The sequence below is a fragment of the Eleutherodactylus coqui genome, chromosome 1, assembly GCF_035609145.1.
Source record: "Eleutherodactylus coqui strain aEleCoq1 chromosome 1, aEleCoq1.hap1, whole genome shotgun sequence".
Classification (NCBI taxonomy): Eukaryota; Metazoa; Chordata; class Amphibia; order Anura; family Eleutherodactylidae; genus Eleutherodactylus; species Eleutherodactylus coqui.
In genome coordinates, this window is record NC_089837.1 from 468,059,179 (window position 1) to 468,077,484 (window position 18,306).

General features: G+C 44.2%; 1 protein-coding gene across 1 annotated transcript in view; it reads right to left on the minus strand.

Moving 5' to 3' along the window:
- LOC136585065 (electroneutral sodium bicarbonate exchanger 1) overlaps positions 1–18,306 on the minus strand; it is a 176,229-nt gene that overhangs the window by 29,479 nt on the left and 128,444 nt on the right. Inside the window, exons 6-10 of the mRNA XM_066584362.1 lie at positions 7,347–7,535; positions 5,778–5,869; positions 4,766–4,923; positions 2,190–2,277; positions 899–1,045 (exon numbers count right to left, since the gene is read on the minus strand). Coding sequence (XP_066440459.1) covers positions 899–1,045; positions 2,190–2,277; positions 4,766–4,923; positions 5,778–5,869; positions 7,347–7,535 — 674 coding nt within the window. The remainder of the gene's footprint in view (positions 1–898; positions 1,046–2,189; positions 2,278–4,765; positions 4,924–5,777; positions 5,870–7,346; positions 7,536–18,306) is intronic.

Below are 18,306 nucleotides of genomic sequence, written 5' to 3' on the forward strand. Positions count from 1 at the left end.
GAGCCATGAGCAGGGATCTTGCAGAGAAATGTTAAGATGAGCTATTTGTTATATTGTGGCCACGGGGGAGCTGTTTTTAGAAAAAAAACAAAAAAAAACTTTAAACTCGGACAACCCAAGGCTGTATTCACACTGGCAAGTGCAATTTTGGGTCAGTGCTATTTTCACATATTTTTCTCTGCACTTTCTGGTTCTTTTTTCATGTGGTCCCCATAGCAACCTGTGTTAAAAACGCATCGCATTCGCATGAAAATCACATAGCAAGCAATGCTTCTTTTAACGCTCCTATGTAAAAAATAATGGGGGGGTTATTGAAGAAAAATAGTACGGAAATAGGACAAGCAGCGATTATTTAACTTGGATTTCTGTTCGAATTTTGTTTTTTAATTGTGCATATGAATTAACCCATTCAAGTGAATGGATTCTTTCCCCGTGCAAGTTCTCTCCATCTCTGAATCGGACAGAACTTGCATGGAAAAACTGCACTTGAGAATACACCCTTCACCAGCTATGAACAGCATAGCTTGGGAGGTATTTTTTATACTTACCCGATGCCCATGTTATAGCCCCGAAAATCAGCAAGCAGACTGCGTTACCGAACTCAAAGCTGCAGGCTGTGAGCTTGCACTCCCATTGATCTGTATGGGAGCGCATGCGCACAGTCTGCAGCTTTGAGTCCGCTGCATTGTCCGTGTGCTGACAGCGTGGGCACTGAGAGGCAGGCAAGTATAAAAAAATACCCCTCAGACTTCCTGGGAACCAGCCTTATAACACAGATTTATGGTGCTCATAGCCGGTGACAGCTGCCCTTTAAACAAATAGGGTTCCACTTTATATTACAGTAAATGGATTTTCAGCATAATGAGTATCTGGCTCTTATCTTGTATCGGACACTCACTTGAGAAGGAACATTCTTTGGTGGCTCAATCCTGATCGATGGGTCCCATTCTCCCGGTGGGAGCACCGTTACTTGGTCCAGGAACTCGTCGATCCCAGCTAACAGGTCTCCTCTGTCTTTTGCTTTGTAAGCAACATCATGGAAAATCTTTAAAAGCATTATAATTTTATTACAGTACCTGGTAAGGACAGGGGGGGACATTTAACAGAATCCTGTCACCATTGTCGGATTTGGCTTACTGAACTTTATTCTAATACATAGCAGTACAGGTTGCTCTGTAAGTGACAGATTGAGACCCATGCCATTCACGATGCCCTTCCAAAAAGTCATTACAATGCAGGTTGTTCTGAAATTTCCATATTGGGACCTAAACCACAGTTATAAGTTTACCATTATGTATTGAGGTGCAAAAAACATACAATAAATATAAAAGGAGTTTTCCAGAACTTAAAAAGAAAAACGTTACAGTCTTATGGTGCTTTTACATCCGATGGGCACTTAAGTGCCCGACAGCCGCCCCATTGGTTATCAGTCCTGTGCTTTCACACAGGAGTGAGGATTGCTCAATGAATGGAAGCAGAAAGCGCCGGAGAACTTTTCCAGCCACCCGCCTCCATCCAGAGTAAACAGGCAGTCGTTCATAGATGAGCAACTGCCTATATACATGGGCTGATAGTCGCTAGGTTTTTAGGTGAGCTGCAAACCAAGCAACTCCAACAAGTAAATGACTCTCATTCAATTGCCTTGTTGGGTCCCGTATTTACGCGGGATGACAGTCAGCCGTAAACGCTCCCATGTGAATACATACTCGTTACATACTCCCCTAGTACAGCGGCTCCCCATCCAGCACTGGAGCCCCAATTCCCACCGCTCAGAGCCCAGAAGTGGTCAGGCGGTCATGTGCCGTACATTGTGCACAAGACCGCTCAGCTAGTCACAGGCTTTAGCGGCTATGGAAGAATCACTGCTGAAGCTTGGGATTGGCTGACTTGTCACATGTCACATGCACGCAACTTTTTAAGATTCCAAGCGCCGGGATGTGGGGCTGCTTTATTTTACACCACTTTAAACCTGGAATTTTTTTTTTCTTAAGTCCAGGAAAATCCGAAACAAAAAGAAGCCATTTTTATTTGTTTCCTATTACAATAAAATGAGTTATTAAAGAAATCAATAGTATATAATTCTATCATATAATACTAGAACAGAACACCAAATGCAACGCATTCCTAAAGCTTCACCCCAATCTATTGTATTTACATGTCTACGAACGTTTGCTTATGTTATACTATACCTCATCCGTCATTATGGTGGCCATTGATCGGCCAATCTCGTGATATTGTTGTGCTTTTCCTACTGGCCCCAGTAAGATGAATAAAAACCTAAAAGACATAAAATCAAACAGAAGGAAAAAAACTGACCTGATATAAAACTAAAAAAAAAAATTAACTTTATCCTGATTAATTGAAGAATAAAAGTATATAAAGGCATTCACACTGCGGAAAATTGTTCATTACCGTTGAATAAGCATTGTGCAAGCTCACATACCGATCCTTTTATTATGTTATATATTCAACACGAACTGTTGCAGAGCTAAAACCGGGAAGCGCCCGCTTCTCATATAGTCGAATAGTCGAGTTCACCCTTTGTTTAGATTGGGACTACATGAAGACTTGTTACACGAGAGCTACAGTCCATAGGAAATCTTGTGTGGCAGTACTATTTATACGCAACTTTTTTCCTAAGAGCAGTTTTTCTTGTAGATGGCATAAAAGTTGTATATATAGTACATGCGCCATGTGAATACTGTGTATTACTAAGATGTGACACGGCCATGCCAAAATTAAGGGGACAGGAACTAATGTCGTGTAGTTCCCCTCTAGCCTAGTGAACTACAGCCACTGGGCGGAACACGTCTGGAGAGAAGTCGAGTCATTTTGTCTGGATAGCCCCCGGCAGTTTTGTGGCATTTGTCACTGCAGGATATTGGGAGTGAATGTACCTCTCCACAACATCCCATAAATGCTCAATTGGGCTCATGTTGGGTAAATGTGCAGGCCACACCATTAATAAGAACTATCCAAAATGCTCTTCAAACCAATTCTGCACAACTAGGGTCCGATGGCACAGTGCAATATTCTGCTAGAATAACTCATCATTGTGGTGGTACATGAAGGGCTGCAAATTGTCACCAAACTGTAAAATGTAGCGGGCACCGAAAAAGTCTATCTTTAGCTGCACCCAACCCATGCCATGAGAACACACCCCACACCAGTATGGAACCAGCACCAGCCTGCACAGTGCCTTGTTGACAACTGTGGTCCATGGCTTCATGGGGTCTGTACCACACATGAACTCTACTATCAGCTCAAAACAATTCATACAGTGACTCATTGGACCATGCCATATGTTGCCAGTCCTTTAGGGTCAAGTTAGCAATCTCATGAGCCCAGGTGAGGTTCTGTGCCTGGTGTTGTGGTGGTACTAACAGAGGCACCATGGTGGTTCTTCTGCTCCCATATCCCATAGTCTGTTCACAAGGATAGTTAATACATAACAGATCTACAAAAACTAAGCAAGACACTTAAGGCCCATTTAGACAAAACGATTATCGCTCAAAAGCCATCGTGCACTTTTCATGCAGCGTTCGTCCATCGCTCATTTCTAGCCAGCTAAAAATGAGCGATGAGTCTCATCAGCGCCGCACCTGATCTCTCAACGAGTGGTGCCGATAGCATTCTTTCAGCTGGTATCTCACTGGCAGTTCTCAGTGGGACACCAGCTGAAAGCGCCGAGAACAAAGCAGCTGTTTGCATATACAAAACAGCTGTATTGTTCTCTGGAGCTATCGCGGCGGTATCCCGCTCTGCCTGCATTAACTCTTTAGTAGCTAATTAGCTACTTAGCGTTATGCCAAGACAATCCCTCAAAACTGTCACTCAAACTATTGTTTGAGCGAATTCTGAGCGATCATAGTTCCGTGTAAATGGGCCTTTAGACTGTGTTCATGCCTCCCTTCAGGGGTTTCCTTTGTAAATGCCTGAAGAAATACCACAGCATGCAGCACCATTTTTTTCCAGTAAAATGACAGGCATCCAATGGAATCAAATCTAATCAATTTCTTTAATCTACTAGTGCATACATATTGGGCAGCGCTGTACATTATAGGGTCACCATAAGGCGACAATTTGTTATATAACACAAGCCCCGGTAGAACTCAGGTGACAAATATAATCAGTCATCATGCATTTTGGGCACCTGCAGATCCCTCTACAGCAATTCAAACTTCAGATGTGATTGCATATTTCATTGGTGCCAACTAAAAATAAGGCAAGCGCTTCCGCTAATTCAGGAGTGTATTGACTCTCCCTGAACCGCTTCGCTTTTTACTCCTCAAAACCTAACAAAAACTTGGCAAAAATATAAACTTAATTAATCTGAGTTTATCTTCCAACCTCAATATGTATGTAATTATGTCATAAATAAAAGGGTAATTTGGCAGCTTGGTATGAGGTAATGAGACCATTTGACTAGAAGAATGCAGTGGAAGCGGAATTAGATCTCAGCAGCGATAGCCTAACAGAGCGCTAACAAAATAAAATGCATCAGTCAGGAGCTGGCATGAAACGGAGGCAATTAAAATGGAAATGAAAACAGACAGACCATTATTGTGAACCTATTAGCAAGTCGGTGAATTCACACGGACAAGAGCAATATCGGTCCGATAGTAATCACTATAGTAATGATGATGCACAGCCAGAGCATGTGTTCAACACTCTGAGAATGTTCAGAGTGCAATGATGAATACTTCTATAATAACCCAGGCTCAAAAGCAATCTGTTTTTTGATGGGTCAATCAATTTGTCGTACCTTGTGGGTATAGGGACTTCCGTCAGTCCAGTGAGAAGGACTGCGGGGGAAAGACGGACAAAGGCTACAATTGGTCGCTCTAGGAAATCCAGTTCTCCAACTAGTACATTGGAGGCTTCAGCTCCTGTAGGTATTTTTTTCATGAAATGAAGGTCCACCTTAAATATTCAGAAAATTAACATTAGATCATTAATCGTAACTATGTACAGAAGATAATAATGATCTTCATTTAGGCCCCCTGCAGACGGGTGGAAATTCTGCGGCGGGATTCTGCGCCTCTGGACGCCTGCATAGGATTGTATTGCAAAATGCAATCCTATGCAGACGGGCGCGATTTGTCCGCGTGAAAATACACGTGGAAAACAAATCGCGGCATGCTCTATTTCTGTGCGGGTCTCACAGAGGCCCGCACAGAAACGTCTCTACCGGCGCCCCAGCTCTGCACATGCGCCGGCTGTCCGGCAGCCGGCACAAAGAGCCAGAGCCGCGGGAGAGGTGAGCGCCGCACTGGTCCCGGACCCAGCTGTCTGCAGGCAGCCTTATATAGAGCCAACATATTCCGCAGCACTTAAAAAACAGGGGGAACAAAAACAAAACCACAGTTAGGCCCCCTGCACACGGGCGAAGTTCCGTGATGGGATTTCCCGTAGAATTTCCACCCATGGAAGCTGCCATAGGATTGCGTTAGAAAACCCAATCCTAGGCAGACGGCCGCGATTTGTCGGCGCGAAATCACGCGCGGAAAACAAATAGCGGCATTCTCTAATTTCTGTGCGGGTCTCACAGAGGCCCGCATAGAAATATCACTCCTCGGCCGCCGGCCCCGCTCTGCGCATGCGCCGGCTGTCCAGCAGCCGGCACACCAAAGAGCCGGAGCCGTGAGAGAGGTGAGTGCTGCCCATGTGCATATACCCTAAGGAATTGCCCAATCTATACAGGCTTCATTAAACAAGGAGGATATGAAATTATAAATGATCTTCACCCGGACGTACCGTACATAGATGACACCCACCTTACTAAGATCTACAGCACTGCTGTTCTCATGGTTTGCGCCATTTTTAACATCTAAAGTAGAAGGGGTAGGCTGTGGAGAAACGGACAGAGCTGCAAGGCAATAATACTTATGTTAATGACTCAGATGTTTACGGTGAACATTGTAGACGTATTAATGGCTGTTCATATGAATTTTCATTTATTTCTAGTACAGAGCAGGGACAACCATTTACAGTCAGCAATCTGTTTTCTTTTAACCAGCATCTGTCATCTTCAATTAATTTGGCTTCAATCTATTTTCAACGCAGCAGCCAGATAAGCATTCATTTTAATAGGTCCACTGCTGTCTACACAGCTGCCTGCTTCTTCTACAATAACATCCTGGGTCTTGGGTATACAACTCTAAGCAATGCTACCTGTCCAATCTTATGATGACCGTTATTGTACCGAGCCAATGACCCAAGTCCAATGATCATTACTCCTTGTCTCCAACCACTAAAACATCTCTCAAGCTGCACCTATCTTCTGAAATACATTGTCTCAGACAATGAAACTAGAGGCCCTTTTACACATAACTAATGATCGACTGTAAGAACGTTCATTCCCAATCATTGTCCAATGTGAATATGCCCAGCAATCGCTGGCCTGTCTGTTGGGCACTTAAGCGCCCGACAATCGTCCTGTCTAAAAGGACCCCAACTGTGAAGTTTCGTTGTTCTAGATACATTTTTTTTGTGGTCAAAGCCAAGGATTTATCAACACCGCCAGACACTGATGTAAATTATAGAGTGAATCTGTACTACTTCGTAGTTGTCGGAGAATTGACTTTCTGGCACAAATACGGCCAGAGATGGAGCAAATGTATAAAGAGATATTTACCTCTCACTCCAGTGGGCATTGCACGAAGACTGGTGTATAAAATGTTGGTCTTATCTGACTATCGTACATTTTTCACCAGTTTTCACTGTTCAAAACGGTTTACAGCAGTTTATCAATTATGTAAAAAGTCTTCTAACAGTGTCTCTATTGCAGCATCTTATGCCTTCATACTTCTAGAAGAGAAGTTTGGAAACTCCTGAGCTGCATACAAATTAGTCACGGTCCATTGGACATACCCAGACGGTTCCATCCAGCCAGAGTCTTCTGTGTAATCCTGCCCCTCTACCTCTGAGTGATAACGTCCTCTATAACATCAACAGGTCAGTGAAGACCCCAATGTTATGGAAGCAAAAGTGGGACTGCAGCATGCGCAGAGGAGCCCGCCCTGTTGTGGGCCGACTCATCAGGCTCCTCTGCGCATGCGGTGGTTTGACTTTAATTCGTACATTTAACAATATCTTTTCCACTGGCATGAAGGCATAGTGTGCTGTAATAGACGCAATGAACAATATCCTGTTACAAACACTTTAGAAAGCTGAAACCTAGTGCCCGATTTTCCTTAAAGAAACAGTAGAACAATAAAATCCTGTTTTTGAAATATTCAACTTTCAGTTTTCTGAAAACAAAAGGATTGGTTATGAGAAATCCATCCAGACACGATCTGTGTAGAACTATTGTAATAGCTGCTGGTAACACAAGAGATACTTACTGTTTTTGTCTAGTAAATGGGGCTCCGACTGCTTCTTCCCAACTTCTGCGAAGGAGCGCACCATTGGAATGAGATTGTTGCGTTTCTTCTCAATTTGATGGTGATGCTTTTTCAAAAGTGCTTCCTTCACTTTTACCCTAATATTATCTCCTATTTCCTCAGCAGAAAAGTGATGATCCAAGATCATGTCTGACAATAAAAATGAGAAAAACATCATTAATACTGGCTTTTAATATAACAGAGCACTTCACAATACAGAGTGATTCAAAAAGAATGGAACAAAAGTAAAGTGGAGTTCTACATACATGAACTGACATACAACGGCCAGAATGACATGAAAAGGTAGATGTACTCTTCAAGTTTTTATTGCACCTTACACATGTTCGATGTGGGTGCCGCTGCTGACACGGCAGATATCAAGTCGATAGTCCTGTTCTACCTAGACACATCCTGGCATATCCTCTATTACCGATTCTACTGAACTGCACTACCGCCTTGACATCAATGACACCCGCATTGAACATCTGTAAGGTGCATTTAAAACTTGAAGAGTTCTTCTAACTTTTTATGTCATTCTGTCTGCTGTACTTTTTCACCATTCTTTTTGAAATCACACTGTGTATCTAATATAGATCCGCACATGCTTTTGGATTAACAACATTTTCTAGTAGTCAATCACTTTCTTATGCAGATAATGACTCTTAGGGTTCATACACATGGTCATGTTATGGACTGGTTCTGTTTTGTACAGAGCTGTCTGCCATAGAAGTCTATGGGATTTCTACTGTCTAACTTTATTTCTGTCAGCTTCTGTATGAATCAAACAGAAAAAAAAAATTCACATGCTCCAACAGATGCCATATATAAATGGTTCGGCATAAGATGGAGCATGTACAACAGGGCACAGAGGTGGCTTTGTACTAAGGAGCCATATAGGCTCCACGCACATGGGTCTGCCATGTTTATGAGGCCTGACTCATGGAAACAAGATTTCTTTACGAGGAACCCTTTCAAAGAGTTGACTATAATATAAATTTTTTTTCTAAATGTAGAAAAAGTTGTAAAATAATACAGAAGCTACACTTACTATATTGAGCCACTGGTGCTGTTCCTGTCCTCATGGGGCTTTGTTAACATGGCTGCATTGGCGACATAGTTTTATACCCACCTGACCGTTGCAACAAATCACTGGCCTCAGCGTCTCGCGCCATATTCTGCACAGGCCAGTGATTGACTGCACTCACCTGGATATACAGGCACATCACTGCTGCAGCCATGTTAACAAAGCCCGGTGAAGAGTGGGAGGGAATCAGACTGGTCAGTATAGCTTTAAGCATTTACTATATAGAGAGAATTGTTGTTGACTTTTTAACCCCTTTAATAAACATTTTTTAGTGTAGCGGTTATTCATAAATACTTAGAATATAATTTTTAATGGATATCCTGGACTAAAATGTTTCCTGATATCATCTGCAGAATCGTACACAATATAAGAACAGGTTTTCATGCTTTAGGTAATCTCCATATGGCCTCCTGCAGACGGGTTTAAATTCCGCATGGGGAGGCGTGTCCGGCTAATGGCGGAGTAAGCCGCACTTAGAGCGAGCTCCCGCGCCACCCACCCGACCAGCAGCTCCGAGGCACCCAGCGGTAGCAAAAACCTACCCCCGGACGCAGCAACATGAGCAGGAGACAGCCGCGCACACCGGGCCCCGCGACGAGTGGGAGAAAAGGCGCTATGGAGAGGTTTCTCGGCGCCCCGGCAGAAGCGCCGGTAAAATCCAAAATGGCGCCCGCTCTCGCGAGAGTTCGGGCGCCGAAGGCAGAGGTCCCAGCGCCGGTGACAGATGCCCCAGCACCGGCTCCTGCATGTGAGGAGCAGCGGCACAGAGCGCAGCAAGCGGAGAAAAGGGGACAGGACCAGCGGAGTGACAGAGGAGAAGAGGAGAAGGAAAATTCCAGGAGCGGGTCTGACATGGAGGGGGAAGAGCCGGCAACCCCCCCAGGCAGGGGAACCGTGAGTAGTGAGGGCAGCAGCCCATGCACCCCGCACAAAACACTCTCCCCCTCAGCAATAGACCCCACAGAAGGTGGAAACGGCAGCCCACATACATGGCCACAGACCCCTGAACCCCACACTGTGAGCTCTGCAATTAAAAAGAAAAAAGGGACACAAACCCAGCAGGCAGAAGATAAAGAGGAGGCATGGAAGAGCCGTATAATGGCCATTCCCACAAAATCAGAGCTGGACAGTCTGTTCCAGAGACTTGAAACATCTAATAAGCAGGTCATAGAGCAGATACATGCAGACATGCAGCACTTAGGCCATAGAATCCTACAGGTGGAGGAGACACAGGAGAACACGGCGGCCATTTTAGAAACACATCGTCAGGCAATACAAGCACAAGCCGATCAAATCACAAGTATTATAATGCATGTCGACGACCTGGAAAACAGGAACCGTAGAAATAATCTGCGCATACGCGGCCTGTCAGAAGAAGTAGAAGGGCAACACCTAGAGGCATGGGCGCAATCGTTTTTTCAACAGTTAATAGACTACCCTCCCGAGCGCCCCCATTGAGATCGATCGTATTCACAGAGCACTAGGTCCTAAATCAGCGGATCCCAACAGACCCAGGGACGTTATTTGCAGGATCCACTATTTCAGAGAAAAGGACATAATACTCCGCAAAGCTAGAGAAAAAGGGGACTTACAACACAAAGGCAGACCATTAATGCTTTTACAGGATCTAGCTCGACATACCCTGCGGCTGAGGGGGGCCCTGAGACCGCTTCTAACAACCCTACAGAATCAGGGAGTCCCATATAGATGGGGATTCCCCTTTTCGCTAATGGCCAGGAGGAACGGGAAGTCGGCCACGTTCCGCACCCTGGGGGACCTGCCGAACTTCCTAAGCACTTTAAACTTACCTATGATATCCCTGCCAGACTGGCCAGAAACGCCGACAGTAGTGGCCCCCACCGCCCAGGAACAATGGCAGACAGTACAACCAAAATCCAGAAGCGAGAGAAGGAGGCCAGCGGAGGAGGCTACTTGACTCTGGAAGCCATGACCCTGAGGGAATAACCCCTAACAAAAAGGACACAGGGAGCGAATACTACAGCTTCCTACCTTTGGTTACATAACACTCCTTACATGTTACAGTTTAATGATGGCAGCCCCATGTGGATCATGCATTCCCGCTGTTAGTCCATGGACCAAAAAAAAAAAAAAGTCCGGGTTGCATTTATGTTAATGTTATAGTTCATATTGAAGTTAAAGTGGATGTTGGTGCCTCGAGAGTTAGCACTCAAGGCCCATGATAGTGGCCTATTGCATATTTGGAGAAGAAGTTCTTCTCAGGCCTGGGGGGGGACGCGGGAAGACAAAGCTTGCTACTGTCATTCCTTCACGCCTCCCACCTCAGGTGACCAAATGCACTTCGTGCAAAGACTGGCAGCTAACAGGCCAGTAGCTCACCTGTTCAGCACGTGCAGCGGCTTAATGCTGCACAGGGTCCGCGAGACAGACCCCCCCTCTTTTTCTTATCTCTCTACCTAACCTCATTCTCCTTCCCAACCCCTCTACCCTACCCCGCCTCCGGGAGCCTAAACAGGCCTCATCCTCCCACAGACCGACCCATATGCGAGCCCTTCAAAATCAAAACCAGATGGCTGACATAACTTTCTGCTCCTATAATATAAGGGGGCTGAACAAGCCAGCTAAGAGAGGACAAATTCTCGACCACCTACACAAAAAAAGAACCATGATAGTCCTCTTTCAGGAAACGCATTTTCAAGACACGAAAGTACCCAGATGCAAACATCGTCACTACACCACCTGGCTCCATAGCCCTCACCCAAATAAAAAAGCGAGTGGCACCTCAATTGCCATCCATAAAAGCCTGTCCCACAAATTGATATCCTCTGAAATAGATAAAAAAGGAAGATTTATATTTATAAAGATCTTGGTGAATAACGAAGTTTTAACTGTGGCGAATGCTTATTTTCCTAACCAGGGTCAGTTGCCGTTTGGCATCCGAATGTTGGGGGCACTGGCGAAGCTCGCAGACGGATCTAACATCATCCTTGGAGGCGACTTTAATCTAAGCATGGATCCAGCACATGATTCGTCAGGGGGTAAGTCGGGGGTCTCCCCCTCAACCACACGCAAACTCAAATCAGAACTAGCAAACCTCAGGCTCATAGACCTATGGAGAACACTACACCCAAGGGAGAAAGACTACAGCTATCACTCATACGCACACAACAGTTATCACAGACTGGACTATCTATACATAACACATGGGCTACTAGACAGGTCCCCTTCCTCAACAATAGGCAAGTTTATTTGGTCGGACCATGCTCCGGTCTGGGGGTCTCTGAGGGCAGACAGAAGAGATAGCACGTCCTTCAGCTGGCGACTGAATGATAACCTGTTGGAGGACATGGTATGCAAACAAGAGATACAACAGACAATAGAAGACTTCAGAGCAAATCACGAAACAGACCCCACACCAGCCCCCATTAAATGGGAGGCACTCAAGTGTGTCCTACGAGGCATATTTATCGCGCATGGGGCTAGGCTTAAAAAAATCAGAACAGTTAAGATAGAAGAACTACTAGCAAATCTAGACAGACTAGAGACAGCAAATAAATCGAACCCGGCGGATAATATAGCGGCAGAAATATCTTCCAAACGGACAGAAATACTCAGGGTACTAGATCAGGCCTCACTTTGTCAACGGGATAAACTACGGGGAAGATTCTATGAATTCGGAGACAAGTGCGGCAGGGGACTAGCGAGGGCCCTAAATCCCAGAACGCAACAATCGCACATATTTGCAATCAACAAACCAGGAGAGGGGCTAATACATCATAACACCGGCATCTTGGAGAGCTTTCAAAAGTTCTATCAAGATTTATATAATTTGGAGGAAGGCAAGGGAGCACAGGGGCAAGAACTAAATGAAGAGAGGAAAACATACATTGCAGCACACACCCCTAACTCGGTATCGGACTCTGATCAACAGGCCCTCGAAGGCGATTTCACACTGCAGGAACTAAAAGAGGCGATATCTTCACTAAAGATAGGCAAGAGCCCGGGCCCGGATGGCTTTACGCCTCGCTTTTTTAAAACACTTAGCGACCAACTGGCCCCCACAATACTAGATGCCTTTAATGCTATCACCAGGGAATGCCCCTTCCCGCAACAAGCCCTACAGGCGGTCATCACGGTCCTACCCAAACCCGGGAAAGACCCTACTCAATGTGGAAGCTACAGGCCAATTTCGTTATTGAATGTCGATACGAAATTATTTTCCAAGATGCTTGCGGCTCGCCTCCAGCCCCTCATCCCCACCCTGATACATGGAGATCAGGTGGGATTCGTACCTGGCAGGGAAGCGGGAGATAATACAATAAGAACATTATCACTCCTGTCCAGAGCTCAGAGCTCGAGAGAACAACTTTGTCTCCTAACGGTCGACGCGGAAAAAGCGTTTGACAGGGTGGGATGGGGGTTCCTGGAGGCAGCCCTGGAGCAAATCGGGTTAGGTCCGAGATTTCTTGGGTGGGTAATGGCACTGTACACACACCCATCCGCGAGAATTAGGGTTAATGGCAGACTATCCCAGCAGCTCAAGATTAAAAATGGTACCCGTCAGGGTTGCCCGTTATCCCCTTTTCTATATATTATTGTTATGGAGACATTGGCAAACGCCCTTCGGGCAAACAAGAACATTCAGGGAGTTCAGACAAATAGCGAGGAGCAAAAAACTGCATTATACGCTGATGATTTGCTAATGTACATAACTAATCCTAGAATAGCCCTCCCTAACATCCTAAAAGAATTTCATCAATTTAGCCAACTCTCAAACTTTAAAGTAAATCTGAGCAAATCTGAGATTCTCAATATAAACATCCCGGAGGAGGAAGTAGAAGCCATTAGACCAGCGTTCCCATTCTCATGGAACAAGCACAGTATCAAATATCTGGGAATCATAATTACACCTGACATAGCTGACCTCTTCCAAAAAAACTATAAACCCCTCCTAACGAAACTAGAAGAAGACATGGAAAAATGGCGTACAGTGCCCCTTTCCTGGTTCGGTAGAACTAGCACGGTCAAAATGAACATCCTTCCCAGGCTCTTGTATGCCCTTCAAACCGTACCGATACGATTACCGGGGACTTTCCTTAATCAGATCAGGAAGACAATGATGCGTTTCATCTGGGGCGGCAGGCAACCTAGACGCAACTGGAGGGTTCTCACCGGCCCCCGGGAACGGGGTGGGATGGGAATCCCGAATATAGCACTGTATTACAAGGCCACCCTAGCAAGACGCGTTCTAGAACTAACACAAAGGAACCCCCGGAAACGGTGGGTGATGATGGAGCAGGGGGCGATACCATATAAGGGACAGGGACTACTATGGCTACCGGGACATTCAGGCTTTAGAAACATGGGACTGTCACCATTCACAGAAAATATCTTAGCGGCATGGATAGGGCCGGCTTCGAAAGCAAAACTAATAGCAAGACCGGGCCCCATGACACCCTTGGTAGGCAACAAGGACATCCCATTATTTTTCAAAGGTTCACCTCTCACGGATTTAATGACAGCCACACACCCTACAGAGATCCCGAGGGTCAAGGACATGCTGGGGACGGAGGGCCTTAGGCCTTTGGGAGAGGTGTCAGGAGAAGGGGGGCCCCCGACCGGAGCATGGTATCAATACCACCAATTGTGCCACTACATAAGATCCCTGGGAAAGCTAGAGGACATAAACACCCCATTGACACCATTCGAGAATCAATTCGTCTTTAATCAGGCGAAGAACAAAAAAATCTCAGATCTATACAAATTCTTGCTAGATGAGGAAACAAAAGATAGGGGGAGGAACCTAGAAAGGAGATGGGAGCAAGAACTGGGTACCACACTCACGGAAGAATCATGGAGGAAAGCATACATACTGACATTTAAAATAAACATATCAAGCAAATTACAAGAACTAAACTATAAAGTCCTAACGAGATGGTATAGGACACCGGAGAGTTTGGCCAGATTCTGCCCCCAACATTCGGATGTCTGCTGGAGATGTAACTCAGAAAAAGGTACGCTTACCCATATATGGTGGTCATGTACGATGATAGGCCCTCTATGGCAGGAGGTGGGTACCCTATATGCTTGGGTCAGTGGCAACCAGATACATCTGACTCCGGAACTTACACTATTGTCAATGTTTCCTGGATCATTGGCGCAGGCCAAGAACTCATTACTAAGATTTTTCATCCTAGCAGTACGTCTGGTAATACCCAGAAAATGGAAGTCTACATCCCCTCCCTCCCGGATAATGTGGCTGGAAGCCCTAGACAACATAAGGCATCTAGAAGAAATATGTGCTAGAGATGAGCTGAGATATAATAAGTATCTATCAGTCTGGTTCGAATGGAACCAGCGCCGAGACTCACAGGAGGTGATCACATGGGTGGCGAATGGAACCACCCCGCCACCTCGGGTACGCCAACAACTGGTTGCCACGGGCTCCCAAGAGTAGGGGAGCCACATATACACAAACAGAAGCTGACTAGGTCAGTCCCTCCCCCCCCCCCCTATACATATTCCTTATATCCTCCTACACGTCACCCCCCCCCTCTCCTTTTTCTTTTTCTTTCTTTCCCCAACTCTCTTTTATTTCCACCTCCGTTCTTTATTGAAATTTTTCTCTTTCTCCAAAGTATATACTATTGAGCTGGTTTATATTAAATACAATTAGAGTGAAAATGTACGATAAGCAGTTATGCTATTTATATGTTCCCCCACCCTCCGGTTTTGAGAGATTGAGAGATTTACGTAAATAACCGCAGGCGATGGTTCTCACCCCGGTAATCGGGGAGAAGTTCACAGAAGATACATGGACACTCGAGGAGAATCAAAGACTAGAGCTCAACAACAGTTCTCTAAGTAACAATTTTGATTTATTTGATAAAAGAAGTTATTGTATACAAGATAAAACCAATAAAAATATTTTGAACCATAAATTCCACATGGAATTTACCGCAGAATTTCCGCCCGTGCCCGCTGCCATAGGATTGCATTAGATAATGCAATCCTATGCACACAGCCGCAATTTTAGGACAGCTGCTCACACCACTGATGACGATAGTTTCTACTTCAGTTATAAACTAAAACTGCCCAATCATAACAACCATGAGAGGACTTCCTGTAAATGTTTATCTTGCACTAGACTGTTAAAACTAATTGATGATTCACTGCTGTGGTTTCCTGCATAATTGCTTCCAAATCAAAGACCGAGCCATAGAAAATCTAAATATGACTGAAAAGCCAGAACGCCTTCAGGTCATATCCTAACTTGCATGGTAGGCCGTTCTCTCGGACAGTGTCAAACAACTGTTGGAGATGCTGACAACAGGAAAAACTGCCGGTTCTGTCCGAATGTAAATGTTACTACTCTGTGATGGAAGCCAATGTTTTAACAAAGATGATAGGGTATTTTGAACTAAAGAGGATTTTATTAGCAGTTTCAATCCCTCTTACCAGTGTAATCTCTAGAAAATGCTAAATCTGATGGGAGAACCCTAGCATTTACAGATGGGCACTGCATGGAAAAGGGGTGTGAAAAGTTGTGGACCTGCACATAGTAATATCATCCAGAGAGAAATGAAAATAGTTTAGTACCGTGAAGCCAGTATAGCAAAAGGTAATTGTTCTCAGTAAGAGAAACCAAGTAAAAGGTAGATATGATACCTATTAATGGCTAACAAAAATACATGATGTTACAGCAAGCTTTCCAACCTACTCGGGGTTCTTCCTCAGGCATAATGGAACAGATCTGAAGACGCATTTATATAAATACATATACACATGATCACATGGGAGGGCACAAATGTGGTGTGATTAATTTGCACTTGAAAAGAATTCCAGAACAGGATAAGAGGGAGGGCACAGACATGGTGTGATTAATTAGCACTTAGATAAATACCAGAAAGGGATGAGCAGAACAGTAAAGACTTAATTAGCCCAGTGAAAAGGGATGTGAAAGTTTTATGGTCTTTAAATTGAGGTTAGGGGGTCTCCAACAGGCCAGCATGTGACCTCTGCTCTAGGTTTATCATATTCTCCACTGACCCCCTCTCTCTCTCTCTATAAGCTTTTCTACTGCCTTCTGCGATCCTAGCACCTATAGTGACCTTTCTCCTCAGCAGTATCTGACTTATGATAAATGGACAACACATGTTAGGACATTAAAATATACAGGACAAACAGTACTGTGGTTAATTGTCACATAGTTCACAGATTCTGCATGAACTTGCTTCATGTCAGGACACATTTCTTCCCCATGTTTCTCCTTGTGACAACTACATTTGTGGGCAATTTTAAGCACAAACCTACTTGGGATGGGGGTGCTAAACACAGACTGCAGAACAGATAATCGGGAGAAGGCTGTTTGCAGGCGGGATGAAGGGATTTGAATATTCCTATGCAAAATTCAGAAAAGGCACTCATCATTGCAGTGCAAAGAATTGGTATGCCAGGTAAAAACATACATAGATGGGAGATAAGAAGCCAGCTCATTTCTGCTGTGGAGCTAAGATGATGTAAAAGTACGTAATGGGTCATCCCTCTTGTCCACAAGGGAGGGGGTGAGAATCTTGTGCAGCTAGTAAAAGTTTTTATTTCCTCAAATTTGATGAGACATTGCAGGCAGGATCAGATTAATTATGAATTTGCCTAAAGAATATCACATTTCAAATATTAATAGGTGTTTGTAGATTATTCTGCCCTGATGTAACTCATGTCTCTGTTATTGGTGCTAACATCTTACAAGCCTTATCTGTATCAAATTTTTTTCCAATGTTGCTACTACCTTGAACCCGGCTGCTCTTCTTCCAATTGAGTATCCTGGTTCAAAGGGGGGAGGAGAAGGCATAGGTGACCTAGGTACTGCAGATTAGCTATTTTTAAATTTTTTCCAACAAGATTCTTTTTGAAATAGAATATCAGCATGATTGTCAAGCAGTGATGCAACAAGAAAATTTAAGTTTTAAAAAGTTACTGAAACCCCTTGCTAACCATGCATATTTTGAGATTTTTATAGATGGTCCCAGGGTGATTGACAACTCCACACCGGATATGCAGTGGTCACACAACAAGATGTCCTGAAAGCAGAAGCTCTGCCTCCGCATGTCTCAACACAAGAAGCAGAACTGAAGGCCCTCACTGAGGCGTGTAGAGTGGCAGAAGGTAAGACGGCAAACATTTACACTGATTACCGGTATGCATTTGGCATAGCTCATGATTACGGCCCAATATGGAGGCCAGACAGTTTTTTACCTCAGCAGGACAGCCAATTAAGAATGGTGCAGCGGTGCAGAGTCTCATGGAGACCCTACTTCTACCTGACAAAGTGGAGAGCTCACACCAATTTCTACACTGGAGAAGCAAGAGGCAAAACCCTCGCAGACCACACAGCAAAGGCAGCGGCCCTTAAGTCGTGGAAAAAAAGAAGAAAAGAAGACATTGACTAAACTTTGGACTTTGATAAAAACTTTGGACTTTGATAAAAACTTTGGACTTTGATAAAAACTTTGGACTTTGATAAAAACTTTGGACTTTGATAAAAACTTTGGACTTTGATAAAAACTTTGGACTTTGATAAAAACTTTGGACTTTGATAAAAACTTTGGACTTTGATAAAAACTTTGGACTTTGATAAAAACTTTGGACTTTGATAAAAACTTTGGACTTTGATAAAAACTTTGGACTTTGATAAAAACTTTGGACTTTGATAAAAACTTTGGACTTTGATAAAAACTTTGGACTTTGATAAAAACTTTGGACTTTGATAAAAACTTTGGACTTTGATAAAAACTTTGGACTTTGATAAAAACTTTGGACTTTGATAAAAACTTTGGACTTTACAGTTACAAGCCAGCA